Consider the following 19,199-nt stretch of genomic DNA (forward strand, 5'->3'; position numbering starts at 1 on the left):
TGTGACTGTATTAAATAAGTTCTGGACACAGTATTTTACACTATATATGTTGTCTTCCCCTGCTGAAATAAGGTGGTGAAACACTAGATAAGTTTGCAAAATCACCAGTAGATGTCAGCAAAAAGATTACACAAGTCACTTGCAGAAATTAAAGGATTACTCCGCATAAAATACATACTCAGGGTTGCGAATCACTGCATTTGCTATTACACCAGTGATATCTCTGCAATTACCGACATGGAAAACAAACTTTCAGAGGACACCAAATAACTTTACTCCTTCAAGTTACCAAATATTTTTCTAGTATGGGAGGCCCAGGAGGCAAATCAAAGTCCTGTAGGCATGATCCCTTTCACAGAGCAAACATCTCTATGGCTGGGAGTTCAGTAAGCAAAGATGGTTTTGAAAGTAACCTCCGCTGTCCTGAACACCAAAGTGAGGGCACTCACGAAGTTGGCTGCACTTTAAAAATAATTCAGTAGTAGCTACTTGCTAATCTGCTTCCTTATCATTACAGAACCAGGTCTCTGATCAAAAGCTTCTTGCACTGAGCCTCTGCCAAACAGAAGCCACCAGATATCCATCAATTCAGCATGCAGAACGCTTTTGTTTATCTTCTTGCCTTCTCCCCCGAAAAGATAAATTGTTATGCAGCAAAATCCAGAAGAAAAAAAAAAGCTCTGGATTCTTGCCTGTGTCCACAGAAAAAACTGGCCTTGGGCCAGCTGTCAGATGCTACAAATTCTTGGGAGGCAACAGAGAGTGCTGGAAGCACACCTGCTTTTGCTTACGAGCAGCCTGCCTACCAAGACGGGACAGAAAGACTCCCAGACTGTCACTGGAAAGGAGCGGCCAAGAGGCAGATCCCCCCGCTTCCCGGCTTGAGAGAAATTCCACACATTCACTGAATAGCTGGCGTGGTGTTTATGCGAACCCAGAAAACATAGTTATCATATTTTCACATTCTAGTAAAATTAGCCGCCTAAAAAGCATGACACGGGTTGAAAGATACTCAAAAATGCAATGAAGTATTTTCAGAGTCAGAGGTTAACATCCCGTGCAAAGCCAAGCTCTGGAATTGAGTGAATTTGCAAAAATGGTAAGACCATTTTAAAAGCACTTTTGTTCAAGAGCTATTTAGAAGCGTGCCAGAGATGACAAATCTCTCTCATCTAGAGATCCCAGCTCTCAGATTACTATGAAAACTTATTTATTTAATACAAATTACATTTCTAATTCATCTGCAACAATTCAAATCCATAACGAAGATCACTAACAAATTCTAGCATGGGTGCAAGAGCAAGTTAGTTTGAACATGCACAGCTTCTTACCTTCACACTGTGATGCAGGAAAAAGGGGAGAATAGAGCGCCTTTTCCCACCAGCATTGCTTTTCCTGGCTGCCACTCATTCTCTGCAGATCAGTATTCAATATAGGAAACGGTTTAGACAATAATCATGCTTCGTTATGCCATAAATAATATACTTACACGTAAAGGAGGGAACTCGGGTGTTACAACCAATTTGCTAGGTAGTATAGGTCACACTGTTCAATTTCTAACACTAATGGGAAAGGACTGCCAGGCTACAGCCATTACCTGAACTATTACTGCTAGTATGAATCCCACTCAAGGGCTCGTACTGTACCGATACAGAGCCGTACAAACCCAGAACAAGAACGTGATTTCCAGCTCTACACTTTATGGTCTTAGTGAGAACACACAGGTACCCAAGAGGTGAAAATTACAGTGACATAATGAAACAGCATTAGCCAACGTGATAAATAGTTCAGTGTAAAACAACACAGAGAAGGAAGTAAACAGAAAGCAGCAAAATTTAATGCTTAAATTCTGGAAGGATGAATTAGCAGTACCATTACCATAAGCAATAAGAAAAATTTCATCTAGAGAATTAATATGTCAACATGAGGAAAAACTAGTTGATAATCTGTATTTTTGTTAAAACGTTGTCTCAATCTGCTCACATTTTTATTTACAATTATTTACATTTTAATCTCACATTTTTATCTATTTTAATCTACATTTTTATGCCTAAGTAGTCTTCCCATGCTGTATTTTAATGCTAATTTAAGTTTACGAGATCCTTTTCCTTGTGAAATTAATGGACGTAGCTAAAATACTGAAGTCATGCTCCTGGTTTTATGATTGCATCTGCGGTAACCCCAATGACCTTCAATAGATTATGCCAGCTTGCAGCATCCCCTATAGATGCTAGGTGGAACAATTCATACAAACTACACTGCTACTAGCCCCTATAAAGTGTTGACAAAGGAGTTTCAACACAGTCTCTCTCTGTCCAGCCTCCTCCTCTGTAAACCCAAGAACATTTCGGTATGGAAAACCAAGGAGCCTCCTTTTGCTCCCCTTTAAGCTACCACAGAACTACAAACCTACCGAACCTGAACTTACACATTTTTAACAGACAGAAGTCCCTCTCAAACCTAACAAGCGACTCAAGAGTGCTGTACTCAGAAGTGCCTGCCAGATGTAACTTTTTTTTCCCCAATGAAATTCTTCTATAAGGAATATCGAAATTCCCCATGCTGGTTTCCTATCGCAACACTCTCCTTTTGGAACCACCATCCAAAAGCTCAAACCCCAGCTCCAGAGAAAAAATTTCTGAGGAAATTAAACCATAGACAAAAAGAAAGCCAGTACCAAATCCTTTTTGTTTGGGATGGGACAGGGGGCAGGAGCTGCTGTCTACTCCGTACGATCACTGAAGAACACCATTTTTCCCTACGGTTGCCGAGATGTTTACTACAATTGCTCATCTGTCATCACGAACATTTCTGTGATCTGAAGCACCCTTATCTAGTAAATACGAAATATCAATTTGGCGTTCTCTGTTAAAACTGCATTTTCAACGTATGCCTCCTTCTCACACGTACACCTCTAGTGTTTTATGAAATGTTTTAAGTTTTCCAGCTACCCCATCTAAACAGCTGTTATTCTCAAATTTTACTAGTATTACAAACTGCAAGTTGCAGTCTTTCCTCTCTAAAACTGTTCATAGTTATTTTACTTTTCTTACCCACAGCTCAAAGACAACAAGGCCAAACCAACTGCAACGACTGCTTCACTCCTGGTCTTGCTGCAGCTCTGAGAGAAGACTGCTGGGTGGCTTACCTCTGTGTTACAGTCAGACATGGGCTAACTGAGGCTTTGCTTAGAGCCTCTGGTTAAGGACATGTAAAATCACTTGAGGACTTCGGAATTCCCAAAACTACTCTATGTTATAGTTACGCAAGCTTCTCTTGCCTCTGAATCCTGTTTAATTTTGGCCACAACTTTCTACTCATTTGCAGTAATGAGGTCAGAATTGCACAGTTCCATGTGGAAACTCAAACTTCAATCCTTTTCTTTCATTGCCTGTATTTGTTTCTGTCCCCTTCCCCATACAGAGTTAAGCCAACAGCGGAACAAAATCATTTTAATGTTTGCTATCATTTATGCAAGAGTTTGAAAGACAAGAAAAATACCCTCAAAACACATCATTTTGTGTGTCTCAAATAAACCTTCCTAAGAACTTCGTACAACAGCAGGGCTATCCACTAAGGTCTTTCATCTAAAATTTCAAATGAAACCTCTCGTATACAAAAAATTATTATTCATTGCAAACATCCAAAATTCACTTTCTAAAGCAATAAAGGCAAGTATCAGTTTTGGTTTTTTCAGCTACGTGCTGTTTCAAAGATCTGATTACAGTGAAACAACCCTAACCTAGCCAGGCTAAAGCAGCTAACACGAAAGAGAGATTTTATTAATTGTAGTGGATGATGACCGTTTTAAGCAGGATATTTGATCACTAGCATTGTGGTGGAATAGCAATTGAGTGTTGTGCTAAGGATACAAGTGAATAAAGGGGAAAACAGGCAGAGAAGTGAAAGATTGTTTCCTGCCCCATCAATGGCGTTTCCTATAGCAGATGCGGTTTTTCCTCACCTCTCCCACTCACATATGTGCTTGAAATAAGGCAGCTGAGGAAGATTACTGTTCTGCACAGCTTTAGCGTACTGCTGCTTTCTTTGCAGGACCGCCACGGAGAGCAGTAACTAATTCCTCAGGCGAGGAAGCTGCCCTGCGAGCACGCAGCAGCACACCACCTTACATCCCCCTGGCGAGAAGGGCAAGCCACTCTGGCGCGGTTACCACTTCTGTTGGCCGAGCTGGGCCTACCAGAACGAATCCCAGGAGAAGCATTTTATTATGCTACTTGTTTTACTTGCATCATTTGTTCCATATCCACTACAGGAAGCAACTGAGGTATCTGACGCCGAATTTTTCGGCGGTGACCACCAGGCAGCCTGATAAGCAGCACATTCGAGTGGCGCTGTTGGCATGCTGACACTGATGGAATGAAACTCTTCTCCCTACAGGACACTACAGCCACCTTTTTAGGATACCTCTGACAGGGGCATTTAGGTGTATGACTACCTACAGTGTCACTACAGTGACTACCAAAGCTGAGAAGGCCGAGGTCTAAAAGTATGAAACTAGAATTCAAGGAAGATGACCCAATCCTACGACGGTCCACCCACAGACCTGGTTCTATCACACCTGCAGTACAAGGTGGGGTTACACGAACGACAGACGTACGGATGGAAATGGTAAGGAAAGAGGTGTAGGAAAAACCCCAGGGGATGTGCGTTGGGGATTCCCCCCCTTCCCTCTCCTCATGCATACAAATACTTTAAAAGGGAAGTTCATGTTGCAAATTTAAAAGACAACCACAAATCCCCAAATACATCTCTCCCCCGCCCCCTTTTTCTATTTCCTAAAATATTTCTCCTCAGGTAAGAGCTTGATTGCTCATACAAGTAGTTCATTAGGAATTTGTTATTTGTTATTTTTCTGCCAGGAATAAACAACAAATAAAAAAATGTTTTATTTTGCAACTTCTCAAATTTCTTTGCATTTATGAGTATGAAACACATTTTCTTCTCCCCCAAGAACTGGCATAGGATTTGCTTAACAACTTAAATCTTATCAATAGCCTGTAGGAGGGGAAATGTTAGTTAAGAAACAGAAAAAAAAAATTGAACTAACAATTTTATATCAGAAGAGGCAATAATTTTTGCTTATTTCCTTGCATCCATCACAAGTTCTTCCCTATAGTTAGGGACAAAGCTCCCTGGCAAGTTCACGTGGCAGATTAGTCAGCTGCTAGCTAGAAAAGTTGCATGGACAGAACTTTAGTCTTCAAGCGAAATTTATGCAAAGCATCAAATAATCCCTCTGCCCACCCACACCTGCCTTTGTGCCAATCTTTTTGCTGTTCCACTCTTCCAGGCTTTTTTTTTTTTTTTTTTTTGTATATCAAAACCTGATCTCAGAGCTGCGGTTTGCAGTTTAAAGGACCATCTGGCTCAAGCCCTTGAAACAAAGGCAAGCTGCCTTCTCGTACTCTTCAACGGCACTTTAAGCTTCAGGGCTTTCAAAAAGAGAAGCTTTGCTAGATCGTTTTGTCCATCACGCTGCTAGCTGTTTTTTCTTCCCCTCTATACAAGATAGATTTTTCAGTCCCTTCTATCTTTGTTTCTTGCAGCCTTAAACAACTGTCAAAATTCTCACTCCTTTACCTCAACAGGTATTTCTCTCCTACAGTGCCAACTCTCTACACGAAATTGCTTCCTCCATCTCTTCATGAATGGAGGAAACAGCACATACAGTGCCTTTCCAAATCAAATAGCAAGACTGAGACCAAGGTGATACAGAACACACTTGATTTTTGTCTGATAAAACTTTGTCCTTTCCAAGCACCGTGTACATTTAATTCTGTTTCCATATTTCTGGTTAAAGGCTGTAGTTGCAGTTAGTAAAACAGCAATTCTAACCCCAAATCTCAGTGTTTGGCTCCACGTAAATAAAATGTTTTGCTCAAGTACAGAAACATTGCTGCTAAGGAACTCAAGTTCTTTTTGAGAAACCAATGTAAAAGAAGAGGGAAAGGACAGGTAGCTAAGATTTCCTTAGCTAGATTTTTACTTTTCCATAAATACATATGTAAAAGTAAACATAAATATAATTCAACCCGCTGTTACAAATCTAAACATAAACACTGTGTGCCTTTGAGCTCTATTTTTGCATCCCTCCCTGCAGTTGTATTCATCTACTTCACAAACAAATGTTTGTATTTATCAATGCAAAAGCACAACCCTCTAAGTTTATTCTATTTTTCACCACCTTTTTTTTTTTTTGACTTCTACGCAATGAAGATTTGAACAACTGTGAAATCCAAGCTCATGAAGTGTCCTGTGTTTAAGACTTTTTCATATATGTAAATACGTATACTCAGTTATATGAACATATACAGCATGTTAAAGGGGTAGACTCTGAAACAAGTTAGCTGACTATTTCTGTGGAGTTCTGCAAGATATCTATGGCATTTTATTATTTTTTTTTAGAAGAATCTAAGCTATGTCACCAGTTGCAATGCTTGCATTATTTTAAAAGCACAGATACCAAACATGAAAACAGTGCATTAAAGAAAATTCTCTTTTCAGTAGCTTTAATCAACATAATACAGCTCACTATACACAAAATGTTTTCAATTTGTACACCGAATTGACACTTGATTACTAGACTGAACTCTGAAATAGCAGACCCTAGATTTCCCTCGTTTACACAGAGCCAAAATTGGACAATTGAGATTATTTAAATTGCTTCAATAATCAGGACAACAAAATCAATACACACACACAAAAAATGCTTAAGCTTTTCCACTATTCTTTCTCCAGTTTTTTGGAGAAACTTTGCTACCCAAATTTAAAATTCCTTTCTTTCCAACTCTCATCTAAACACCTCAAGACCGATACCACTTTCTTTAGATACTGGTTTGACAACACCAGCATTAAACATTTCTGCTGTTTCAGAATGCATGCTGACAAGGATCAAGGCAGTGACAAGAGTGTTGCAGAATCTGAACACAACAAACACTAAAGCGCCATTAGTATCTGAGCATTATTTGAGGTGTTATGACTGTCAGTTTCATAACCAACAACAGAAGAACTGAAGTCTGTAAGTAACTGTACAGAAAAAAATCCTTAAGTGGAAGTTTCCTTGAAGCTGCTCTGCAATCCCTTACAATTAGGGAGAACACAAACACATAATTTAGAAGTCACAGCAGCGATGAACACACTGAGTCCTACTCTAAATGATCAGATCCAAATTTTAGCGCAGCATATACTCAGGGAATACACATCTGGCTCTAGAAGGTAGTCAAAGGATCTAAACTTTATATCCTTAAAGCCTATCTGGCAGTCACCTCGTTTTGGAATTTCACTGAAAACACATCTGTAAGGGAAGCCAGGAGGTCACCTAGTCTCTACTCTTGCACAAAGCCAGAAACAACTACAATGCACTACGCCTAACAGGTATTTGCCTACACTCTAAGTCTCTTCAAGAGAGAATTCACACTGCTTCCCTAAAAACAACTAAGCCTTACAGGGAGCTCATTTTCTTGTTACAATTCCTGTCTTGCAATCTCCCTTGCCGTGCTTTAAGGCCATCACATCCACCTCCTCTGTCTGCCAGAGCTTACAGGACAAGCACAGCTTTCGCCTTTTCTTCTGTGACTGTGAGAATGGCTTCTGCAAGACTACTGGGTATGCTTTCAAGTTTCTCTTCTTTGAGATACAACCACCTCGGTTCCTTCACCCTGTTTTCAGCAGCAGCGATCTTTGTGTTGCTCTCTTCAGGATATCTTGCTTGAAAGAAGGTAATCAAAACCGAGCACGGGACTCCAGCAGAGGGCTTGCTAGTTCCAGCTACAGACGAGCAATTACTTCCCCTCTTACAGAAGGGCATTCCTATTTATAGATCACAATGTTGCTGCTGTCTTCTGCAAACCGTGTCATTGCTGATTTACGTTCAGCTTATGATACACTTGAAGGTGCTTTTCTGTTTCGCATCATTTCCTTGCCTGTCACTCCTCACGCTGTGTTTGTGAAAAGGATTATTTTTTTTTCAGAAGTTTTCATGAGTCCATGCTGGATTGCATTTTATTTTTCAGATCATTTCTCCATTTCAACAGCCTTTTGATTCTAATCCTGCCTTCCAGTATAACTGTAGGCTTTCCAAGTTTGATATCATCAGGGATCTTCATAAACATGTTTTTTACTCCCCAGACCACAAAATTAATGACCTCCCTTGTCCACTAGAAATACTTTCAGAATAACAGTAAGCCAGTGACGGTTACTTTGAGTGCACAATCTCTTTTTGTCAAGCCAATACTTAATAACTTCTACACTTAATGGTGCATCCATGCCATTTACTGGTTAAAACATTTATTCAGGTAACTTAAGAGTCATTGACAATACCCGTGTTCCATTTTCCTTCTTACAAAAGATGGAAATGTGCTTGCCTTTTCTGCATTTTCTATCTTCTGTGTGTTCTCAAACAAGTATTCTTCTGGGTTGTTTTCAAATTAGTTGCTGCTCATTGGGATATTTAGCTGAATATTCCCACAACTAGCAAAACCAGTGTAATTTATAATCTGTATTTCTCTTTTGCTTGGTCAATTGTCTTTTCATCAATAATTCAAACAATGAGCAAAAAAAGCATTACAGGACCTTTTTGTCATTACCACTTCATAGTTTTCCAAGCTCGTGCACTGTGTGTCTCACAAAAATCCTTCTTCAGAAATTTTTCTGTGCCTGATTTACTTCTAGGACTTAGAGGAAGACCAAATCTTTACCTTTTTGGCTTACTTCATACCTTATTTTTTCATCATGACTTTTAAACCAACACTGTGAACTCCATCTTTTTAGGGTCCCTCTCCTACCAGACACTTTCATCTTTCAAAATCTCAACAAATTATGTCTTATTAATCAGAAAGTTAGAGTCTAGAGTCTCTGTAGCTGTTTTCATCATCTGCCATGATCTGCACATACCAGAACTATCGGGACCAATCCTTTCTCAGATAGCCCCACGATTACTATCCCTTTTACAAAGGAGTACTTTGCTTTGTATATTGATGACTGTGCTTTTCCACCTGATTCTCCTGTGAACCTCCGTAGTGGTTTACAGCAGGTTACCCCATACACTATTCTCAGAACCAACGTATGTAAGGCACCCCTCCTCCCTTCCTCTTCCACCCGCCCTTCCTACAGAAGTTAGATACTGGCATCACATCACTCCAGTCAAACACAGCACCTCACCAAATCTAACACGCCAATTTAGTCGCAAGAACCATAAACACTTAAGTGCCTTTGCCAGTCAAATTTCCGAGCCCCACAGGCACTGTTGGCATGTTCAGACCTCAGAAATTTGGTAATGATCCCAACAGAACCCACAAGTTCCTTTATCTATGTCAAGGACTCAGCAGTATAAGCATTCTTAGGCACAACTACTAGACCAGAGTCCATATAACATTTATTGGTAAGAGTTTCAGTGTTATTATTTATAGACCATTAACTTGACCACAGTGCATACTTACCCACTACTCCAGAGCTAAGTGGTAAGAGCATTTACTTAGAAGAAAAAGGATTGTACCTCAGTGTCCCCCAACCCTCCGCCCCCATTTTTATTTTCTTTTAAGTTAAATCTTAAGGCTTATAAATATAATTCAATTTTGAATAACTTCTCTATCACCAAATTCCTGCTGCAAAACACGCTATAATCCTGAAGAAGTGCTCTACTAAAGAAGGTACGAGAAAGAAACTCAACATGATTCTCGTACATTCTTATAAATAGAAGGTATTCTAAGATGTATATTTACACAGCATGTATATAATTCAAGTTAATGTGACACAAAACATACTCATCCACTATTACCCTGTGGTCTACATTAGTATTTTCAAGTCCATTACTTATGCAAAACGTTGGAGAAACCCGTATCTCAGAACACAACTCAAACTTTGTTGGTTAACAGCGAGTTAAAGCAATACATTTAAGTGTTATCAGAAGTCCATAGAACAAAGCATGAAAGCCTCATTTAAAATGAATTTACAAATATTGATCTCTACTAATCAGTCAGTTCTCTTCAAGCCTCTGCTCAAGTTAAAACTCTTTCCTGTGGATATACATATGGGGTGTCAAAGAGGAATGCCTCTCCTAAACTGTTCTAATTCCACATATTTTATACTGAATTTAACACCCTTGAAAATACTTTTCTTACAGAAAGTTCACATGTAGAAGATCTAATTGTATGACGCCCATTCCTGGGCACAAAATAGTCATCATCTTTACTGACTAAAGTTTACTTCGTAACCAACACATTAGAATGTATTGTTTTAATGCTTATAAAGCTTCTCTTTTACAAATAGATATAACTCCAAAAATAAACATAGATAACCGTTCTCAAACCAAAAAGCCAATTAACTTCAGATGCACACTAATGGCTCTTAGAAAAGCTCAGAGCGCATACACATCCTCTTGAGACACACTAGATATAGGAGGGCTGGTTAACCCAGTCCTTCTGAGTTTAAGTTGTAATGAAGCTCCTCAAGCCCCCTAGGAAGAGCTTAATTTCAAACCAAATTGGAGTACAGACTGCCAAGATAGTTGTTGGCCCTTTGTACTTAGCAGTAGCTTTTAATTTTGAAGCTATGAAAATTACTATAAAATTACGTGACCTGAACACGGGAAGCAGTTGGCTTGCTTCTTGTTGTAGGGAAGCAAAGGAAAACAGAATACTGGAAATTTCTGACCAGCAATCAGTAACTAAGTTTTTTTCAAGCCTTATAGCTACTATAAACTCTGTAAACCATTGTAAACTTCTTATCCTATACCAGAAATGTACTACTTTCTTGTATGGGTAAGCAGTTGAAGAAAAGATGAGAATAAGCATCCTTGTGGAGCACCAAGCAACCAGAAAGGAGATCTGTGGAGAGGCTGGAAGGAACTTCAGTCTCTCACTATCACAGATAAGTGCATTATACCATTTATTCATTTATTACGTCCTACTGTATGATAAAGCTAGATTCTGTTTGCCCAGTAAAAGGTAAGTTCCAGAATCTCTTCTGACATACAGCCTAAGTTTACTCATGTTTTTTGGTGACTTTTATTGCAAGGCCTGGCACAAACACGGAAAACCCCCAGACTCCAGGGAAGCAGAAACCACAATTATTTGATTTTCTTGTACAAGCAGCAGACAACAGCTTACTGACACTGGCAAGAGAAGCAGTAATAGTAATTAATTTAAAGGTGAGTGAAAGAAGAAACAAATGGGGAAGAAGCAAAATAAGGAACTGTTTTCATTCAACAAAAAGGTTAGCTTTAGTTTTAGCGAGAAAATGGTTAGCTTTCCCATATATGAATTAGCATTTCGAACTTGTAATTGAGGAGCATACAGTCAGCACAACACAAGCAAGGCACAACTCTCCAGTTAGAAGCATAAAAGAATGCCTTCCCAATGGAGGTGCTACAACTGCCAAGTACGCGTAAGAAGAGACTGAAGAGGAAAAGAGAACGTAAGATCCAACTAACTAACCAGACAATTTCTCTGAGCTGGCCACTCAGTGAAATGATTTTGCAGGTCAATTTTTTTTTTATTATTATTATTATTTTCCCCTCAAGAGCAAAGGGAATGAACAGCAAGAAAGACTTGGCTATTTACGTCTGGAAGAGTTTCTGCTCTTGATCGTTACTTAACCTATGACTACAATGACCTGAAACAAAATTCTGAGCTTAAGTCTTAGTTGGACTGAGGCCTCCTTACAGTGCTGCAGTAGCAATGTACGTTTTTGCATCCATGTTTTGTTTCTTTTTGTGTCTAACACCAACAGGAGAACACTTTATTTTTCAGATTAATTAAACCTTTCTAGAAACCCTTCTTTGCCTAAGTTTACATGCAGTAATTCAACTCCATAGTCTTCTACTTGGAAGTAATTACAATTCATGTTGAAATTCATATTGAAAAGACTGATTTCATATTTTCCTCTTCAGTATTTTAAAATAGACTTGAATCAAAATCAGTAATATCTCACTATTCAAAATTTATGCACATTTTAACATATGTAAATCAGGAAAAAATAACCTAAGGTAAACAGATCTTAAAGTCACATGAGTGTACACATGCATATATTTCTAAAGGTATGCAAGATGACACTGTAACTCCTGAAGATGGTTATTTTTTTCACAGAACCACAGAATGATCAAGGTTCAAAGGGACCTCTGGAGGCCTTCGTGTCCAACCCCCCTGCTGAAGCAGGGCCACCAAGAGGAGGTTGACCAGGACCATGTCCAGACGGCTTCTGAGTACCTCCAAGGAGGGAGGCTCCACAACCTCTCTGGGCAACCCGTGCCATTGCTTGGTCACCCTCACAGCAAAAAAGTGTTTCCTGATGTTCAGGCAGAACCTCCTGTGTTTCTATAGAACTACATTTTTCTAGAGAGCTATACAATTACAATCATTTAAATTGAACTGTCACATGATGAACTGCTGGTTATCAGCTGTTAGCTGCAAATTCCATAATTTTACACATCCACATACCTCTTCAAGCTCTCCTGAAGAAACAGGATTATCCTCGTATGTGGGGAAATGGCACCCTGCTTTACAACTGCAAAACCTGCTAGTCTCCTCACGTGGCTCCACTATTCTGCAGTTTACTTTAGAGCTCTCCACCGCCCTCCCATCTAGGGATTCTTTCATACTGCATTCTAAACATGGATCTTGGTTTCCTACTGGCAACATCCCAGCCGATTCTTCTTGGGAATCCAATGATGTTTGTGCACTCTTCTCCATTCCAGACTTTTTTAATCTGGGAAGGAATTTTCCAGATTCAAGCTCTGATTTTCCATAATAATGCCCTTCCTTTTCTGCATCTTCTTCCAGAGGTTTGAGATCTGCTTGCGGATCCTCAAACACATCTACTTGAGAAGGGACAGCAATACTTCCCTCATCTTTTTCTGACTCAAATTCTGACTCACTTCCACCACCTGGAGAAAGTTCAGATGCAGAAATTGGGCGAAAGTGAGTCCTCGGAGAAATCCGTATAGCCCTGTACTGCGTTCGATCAACACCACATATCCTGGGGTGTAAAACCTCACTGTCTGAATCAGAGCACAGAATTGACTTAGGTTTAAAACTAGGGCTGAAAGATGCAATTCCTTCTGGCTCAAACGAACACTCTACATGAAGAACTTGAGAAAATGGATTGTTCAGGTCAAAGGAAGAGAATGAGTACTCAAGCCCTGGTTCTTCAACTTGAAAGTTACCACAAGCTCCCAGTAAGTCTTCATGGAAGATAAAAGAGAAACCCTTATTTAATCCATTATCTCCACTCTTCGATTGCTCATTCTGTTCAAATGATACAAATGGCCTCCATAATTGCCTATGACCAGGGGCAAAGCTGTTACCTGGAGTCATAAAAACATCTGTACCAGCTATCGTCACCACATCAGAAGCTGCACATTGTAATAAGCTCCCTTTTGAGTGACTAGGTGGCACCACCGCCCATTCTCCATCACTGTTAAATGTTTTCAGCTCCCCGTACACACCACCAAGTATAAAAGAGTTTTCTTTATCTTGGTTAACATCCCAAGGTTTCGATGGTGTTGTATAGTCACCACCATCTACTTTTGATAAATCATTTGAGACAAAGGCTCTCTTCTCTAAATTCTCTTTTTGACCTTCCCAAAGGTGATACTCTGATCTCTGCACTGCTTTATTGGGCTCCTGGAGGGTTTCAACTTTTGCTTCTGTATCCAAACAGCAGCAATAGTTATTTACATCAGTTGAAAACAATTCATCTTCTATTCCTTCTATTTCTACCATTGCTGCAGAATTTCTGTCTGTCATATTTGTCCAAATATCTTTAATAACCCCTGAGCTGTAGCCATCTCCATGTGGACTGCTTTCACTACACCCTTGTGTAGTTTCATAGTCTTTACTTTCTGCTTTTTGTTCTAGCTGAATACCACAGACAGATTCTAGCTTAGATTTTTTTTTGAAAATCAAAGTGGGCATTTCTCCTAAAGTTCTAGCTTGTTGCTGGCAGGTTTCTTCTGGCAAAAAGTCTAGAATTTCTTCATCTACATAACTTGAAGACACTCTAGGAACTACATAATTAATATCTTCTGCATTAAATTGCGTGGATTCTTCATACGGAATATTTAAAGTCTCATTATCTGAACGTGTTTCTTCTGAGTGTGACCATGGACTACAAGTTCTTGTTGAAAGATTGGAACAGTGTTCATTTTCATCAAAGGCACTATTTTTGGTCCATATTAGCAATCTAGACTGTGTTTTCCCAAGAATATTACCAGTGCTACTAGAATCTGCATTTTCATTTCCCAAGTTGAGTGTTTCAAAAGAAAATGGTAAAACAGAGTTACTGCATTGCACTTCAAACACTGAAAAACAAGAGTTTATACCAGACCCTTCATTAATATCTGAAAAGAGCTCTTGATTGCCAGCAAGCATGTGTGAATTAAGCATTGTGCTGTCTAAGATGGGGGAGAATCTGATAGGAGAATCTCCTCCGAAACTTTCCCCATCCGCATCACCAGAACTAGAAGATGAACAGCACTCCCAAAATTGAGCTAAATTACTAAGGTCTTGCAAGAACCACCCTTCAGCACCAACAGAGCTGGTCGAATCTGTCCATATTGCACTTTCCCCTTGCAACTCCATTCCATCTAACACTATGCAACATTCTGCCTCAAAATCAGTTTTTTCTTTACTCTTTTGTCGAATCATATTTAAAATCCGACTCTCCCCTTGCATCGTATCTGAGGCACCAGGATCCAACATGGATTGATCAATATCCACTTCATAGAAGTGCGTTAGTTCTGATAGATGAACATCATCTAAATATTTGTCGTCCTCCGGTTGAGAACAAATTGAGGTCCCAGCGAGGTCAATATCCTCATTTAGAACTGCAGGCATTTCTACAAAGTGACCATCGATGAAAGTACCTGCTGCGAGGTATGTTTTATGAATATTATTGTTGCTAATACAAAGACCATGCACTGATTCAGACAACTCTTCTACAGCCTCTGATGTTACGCCACATATATCTTCTCGGTTGCGGTACGTAGTCTCCAGCTTGCTTTTTCTGCTAAGAGGAACAAAGTACTCTGTGATCGGCTCAGTATACCACAAGGGTTCTTCTTTATATTCCTTTTCATTTCTGCTGTCTAAATACAAATCTTTTCCATCGTTACCGCCAGCTTCTTTTCTTCCAATTTCTTTTAATGGCCTTTTACCTCTTTTGCACAGCTGTTTGATGGACCCGCTGCTACTGCTGCTACTGCTTCCGCTGTGGACTTTTCTATCAGCCTTTTCACCAGATTTCACTGCAAGCCTGCTTTGCCCGTTACGCCCCTTTTTGTTTCGAACCTCTCTTGTTTTATGTCTTACTTTTATACATTTCATGGATGCCTTGTATTCACCTTGATTACCACTAGAACTTGAGCCAGCCTCACTGGATCCAGAAGACCAGGAGCGAGGACGCATCTTTCCCTCAGACTTATGTCGGACTTGCTTTTTGTACAAAACAGGCTTATCTTCAACAGCATTGTTACTAAACTTGTTTTCTTTCTCATTTTTACTTTTCTTCTGCTGGGTTCTTTCATGTACAGTGGCAGGTACTTTATTACTTCTATCTTTCGTTACTTCGCTTTCACTATTGCAGTCCTTTGGAGAAGATGTATCCGTGCTAGTTGGTGGAGCAGTGGATGAAGATGAGGAGCTAGAGTAAGAGCATACTTTGGATTTATTCCATACAGTCATAATTTCCTGCAGGCAAACTGGCTTTTCAGAAAGAGGAGGAAACGCTTCGTAGTACCTGAAAGCAATACAAAAAGGTGACATTCGTATCTTTGAACTTCAGACAGGCATTAAAATTAGAAAGTAAAAATACATCAAATCACTACCAATACGATTGTCGAAAAAATCTAGTTTGTTCTACTTACACACATTCCACTCTTAGCACTGTTTATTTGAATGACAACAAAGGGGAGATTAAGATAACTTTAGAAGTACTTATAAATGATTAAAAATACACAGCAAAGTAAAACAATCCCAGTTCTAGGAAGTATTAAATTTCATCATAGACAGAAATTGTGAATGCTTAGAACAGTGAAGGCCTGACTCCAAATTTATTAGATAACATAGCAATTTGCTATACCAGTCTTACGTGTGTTCGGTTTAAAGTATAAATGAGGAAGTCGGTTTAAAGTATAAATGAGGAAGTTTTGATTCTCAGTCAATTCAGTTCTGAATTTCAGTGGCCAGTTAGTTCTCCTTTGTAAAACAAGAACTGTTAGCTTCTACATAGCTTGTTCTTCCAGTTATTAAAAAAAAAATAAGTTACTGCAGAAATCAATCATCAACATGGTTTTGCACAGACAGACAATAAGCTCCAAATTCTAAAAAAAGTCTTAGTTATTGCAAGAAAGTATAGTTATACAGTAGTTTAAGATGCATCACAGCTTTGTCCAACAGATTAAAAAATGTTTTTCTGCCACATGAAAGCAGCATGTGTTTGGCAGTAAAGAGATTTATACCAATTCTCATGTATTTCAATATTGTTTTTAAAAACAAGAAGTCAGTCAAGTTAAGCGTCAGCACAATCAGCTCCCTGAAGAAGTAGCATCCATACAGCAACGCTTGGACTAGACTGCTGCTAGCAATGCTTATTAGTAAAAGATACAGACAGTCATATCTCCAAGAGAAGACAACGATAAAGCTCCTGGGTACAAGAACACCAGGCTCAGGTACTTGGTAACCAGGAGACCACTTTGGTTATAAAGAATTTAAGGGTTATAAAGAGTTGCAGTTTCCCATTTCGGCAACAGAAGACAGAGTTCTGAAGACAGAAAACTGATTCTCTCCCTGAAATGTGTCAATTAATACCATTTTAAGGGCTTTTAATTTGCCTAGCTGACTTGGTCTCAAGGAAACCAAAATACAATATGGTTTGAGTTCTGCATATAGCCAAAAGAAGGCAGCAAAATGAAGTAGTAAGGACTTGCCAGAAATTAAACTAGCCTATGACACTAAATGCTTATGCTTAAATATTTAAGATGAACAAAAGAGGATGGCAGGAAAAAAAAAAGTATTGCTTAATATCCAAAAAGCTCCAGATTTACCACTAAGTTAACTTCACTGTTTTAAAATATGGGTGTAAAAGGATAGAAGAGAGAATGGTCTAAGATAATAACAACAACATACATTTCTACTTGATCCTTTGCTGTGGGAGATAAATCAGTCTCAGGAGACAAAGAGCCTTCTAATTTTTTGTGAATCTTCTCCTCTGTTTTGGAAAAAAATTCCAAATGCTTAACAGAAAAATTCAAAAATCCAATGCATTTTATAACAGTCTTTAACAAAAAGCACAAGGATGTGCAGCTTTTTTTCATAAAACACTATAAATAACAGAACAAAGCATGGTCTGAGTATTATGCATACAGAAGTCTCAAGAAATCAACAAAGATTCAAGCTTTCCACAGTTGTCTCGCTAAACCCCACAAATTTCAAACATGACAGGCTAGCAGCAGGCCTTCTCGTGGTTAACAATGCCCCCACTAGGAGACTTCCTATGGAGTTTTTTTTTTTAGTTATTTCATATTCAAATCCTTATCCCCTCCTTACATTGCTACATATAACACAAAACCGCAATTTCTTTAACTAAGCATTTTTATAGTTACACCTAATTTCTCAAATATTTCACCAAAAGAAAGTACCCTGGCAGTAATTGCTGTGTTTTGTGTGGATATAAAAGCATATTTCCTATGTGAGAGGTGACTCTACTGATTTTTATTTCTATTAAAATATAAAAAATAAAAAAAATGCTGAAAGATGCAGACAAATTCAACTTTTTTTTTTCTAAATAAATGGTCTGCATCACCTTGGCTCAACAAGCAAGTATCACAGCACTATGAAATAGCGAGAGACTAGTGATTACTGTTTAAAAACATAAAAAGGGAATTGAAACAGCTAAAATTATGCTTTAAGCAGGCAAATACTTATTCTTCATTGCTATCTATACTACACTGGACCCGTATTATTTTTACTGTAAGGTGCCAAAGGCTGCTGCTTTGTGCCTGAAAAAACATTTAAGTGCAATGAACTTCCATTGGACACATAATTTTATATTATGCTCCCTGCCATACACTTGGGAACATAATATCCTCATTACCACTCCTCTAAAGACCAGGGATTTTAAGTACACCTCTGTGACAGCTACTTGGATGATTTTCACAAGAATAGCTATTCTTTGCAAATATCAATATATACAAAAGGAAAAGAATCAAGCCCACTTTATTTTAATTTCTTTTGGTGGGAAGAGACAATGCTGAATATGGAATATTTACTAAAAAAGCATGCCTAGCTGGACAGTTACTTCTTTTGAACAGTTACTTCTTTTCACAAGAATTCCCTTTGTGAATGGCTATTTGTTAGGTAAATAAAGCATACCAGTACACAATTGTTTAAACTATTTGAATTAAATTATTCAGCGTATTTTTAAATTGCATGGCCTAAAGGAATAGCTACTGAAATAACAGCCCATCCCCTCTTCTCCCAAATCTCAGAAGGGTATACAGTTAGTAAATACAATATACAGCCCCAAAAGTTTCAAGATTTATTCCTTACCTTGCTTACTCTGAAGGTCTTTCAGTCTGGAGCAAAGCTCCTCCACTAAAGTTTCAATCCCAGAGCTCTGCACAATAACAAAAAACAAAGCCACAAAAAAAGGGAAAAAACAGAAAATATAGCTTACCAAAAATAAAAGAATATTCATTTTATACAAAGACATCGATAGAGTAAACATATCTTGGCAGCCATGTGTTTTTGCACGGTAACTACGCATTAAAAAGCGAGAAAAGTTATTCCTAAGTATAAATCCATTCCTGTAAATACATTAATCAGACGTAAAAACGATTCCACAAAACAAGTGAATACATTCACACTACTAGTGAATACATTCAAACTGCAAGTCACAAATTACCGTATATCCAAGGTTTTGCAAACTACATCATCATATTTACTGCCCTGTATCACTTGGTTTAGCTGAGTGTCTCCGGATAAAAGTCCCAGAATCAGCTCATCACTGAGACATTTCAAACAGCTAAGCCTGACCCTTTTTGCTGCACAATTTATACCTGCGAGAAAGGCACTGTTAAAAAGGACACAGAAAATCATGAGTGAAGGTGAAAAGTAGAACACTATGAAAAGGTATTTAGCAAGGACAGAGAGGGAAAGTTCCCGAAGTATCTTCATACAAAACAT

At 38.7% G+C, this 19,199-nt stretch overlaps 1 protein-coding gene across 5 annotated transcripts in view; it reads right to left on the minus strand.

Annotated features, from left to right (window-relative positions):
• KIAA0232 (KIAA0232 ortholog) overlaps positions 1-19,199 on the minus strand; it is a 67,573-nt gene that overhangs the window by 4,354 nt on the left and 44,020 nt on the right. For 4 of the 5 annotated variants that reach the window (XM_066995624.1, XM_066995625.1, XM_048047629.2 and 1 more), the window contains 4 exons: positions 18,564-18,630; positions 17,142-17,223; positions 12,456-15,753; positions 1,332-1,413 (listed from right to left, as the gene is read on the minus strand). In XM_066995624.1, coding sequence (XP_066851725.1) covers positions 1,332-1,413; positions 12,456-15,753; positions 17,142-17,223; positions 18,564-18,630 — 3,529 coding nt within the window. The remainder of the gene's footprint in view (positions 1-1,331; positions 1,414-12,455; positions 15,754-17,141; positions 17,224-18,563; positions 18,631-19,199) is intronic. The other variant, XM_066995626.1, reaches the window with a different exon arrangement.

This window comes from Anser cygnoides, chromosome 4 (genome assembly GCF_040182565.1).
Source record: "Anser cygnoides isolate HZ-2024a breed goose chromosome 4, Taihu_goose_T2T_genome, whole genome shotgun sequence".
Taxonomy (NCBI): domain Eukaryota; kingdom Metazoa; phylum Chordata; class Aves; order Anseriformes; family Anatidae; genus Anser; species Anser cygnoides.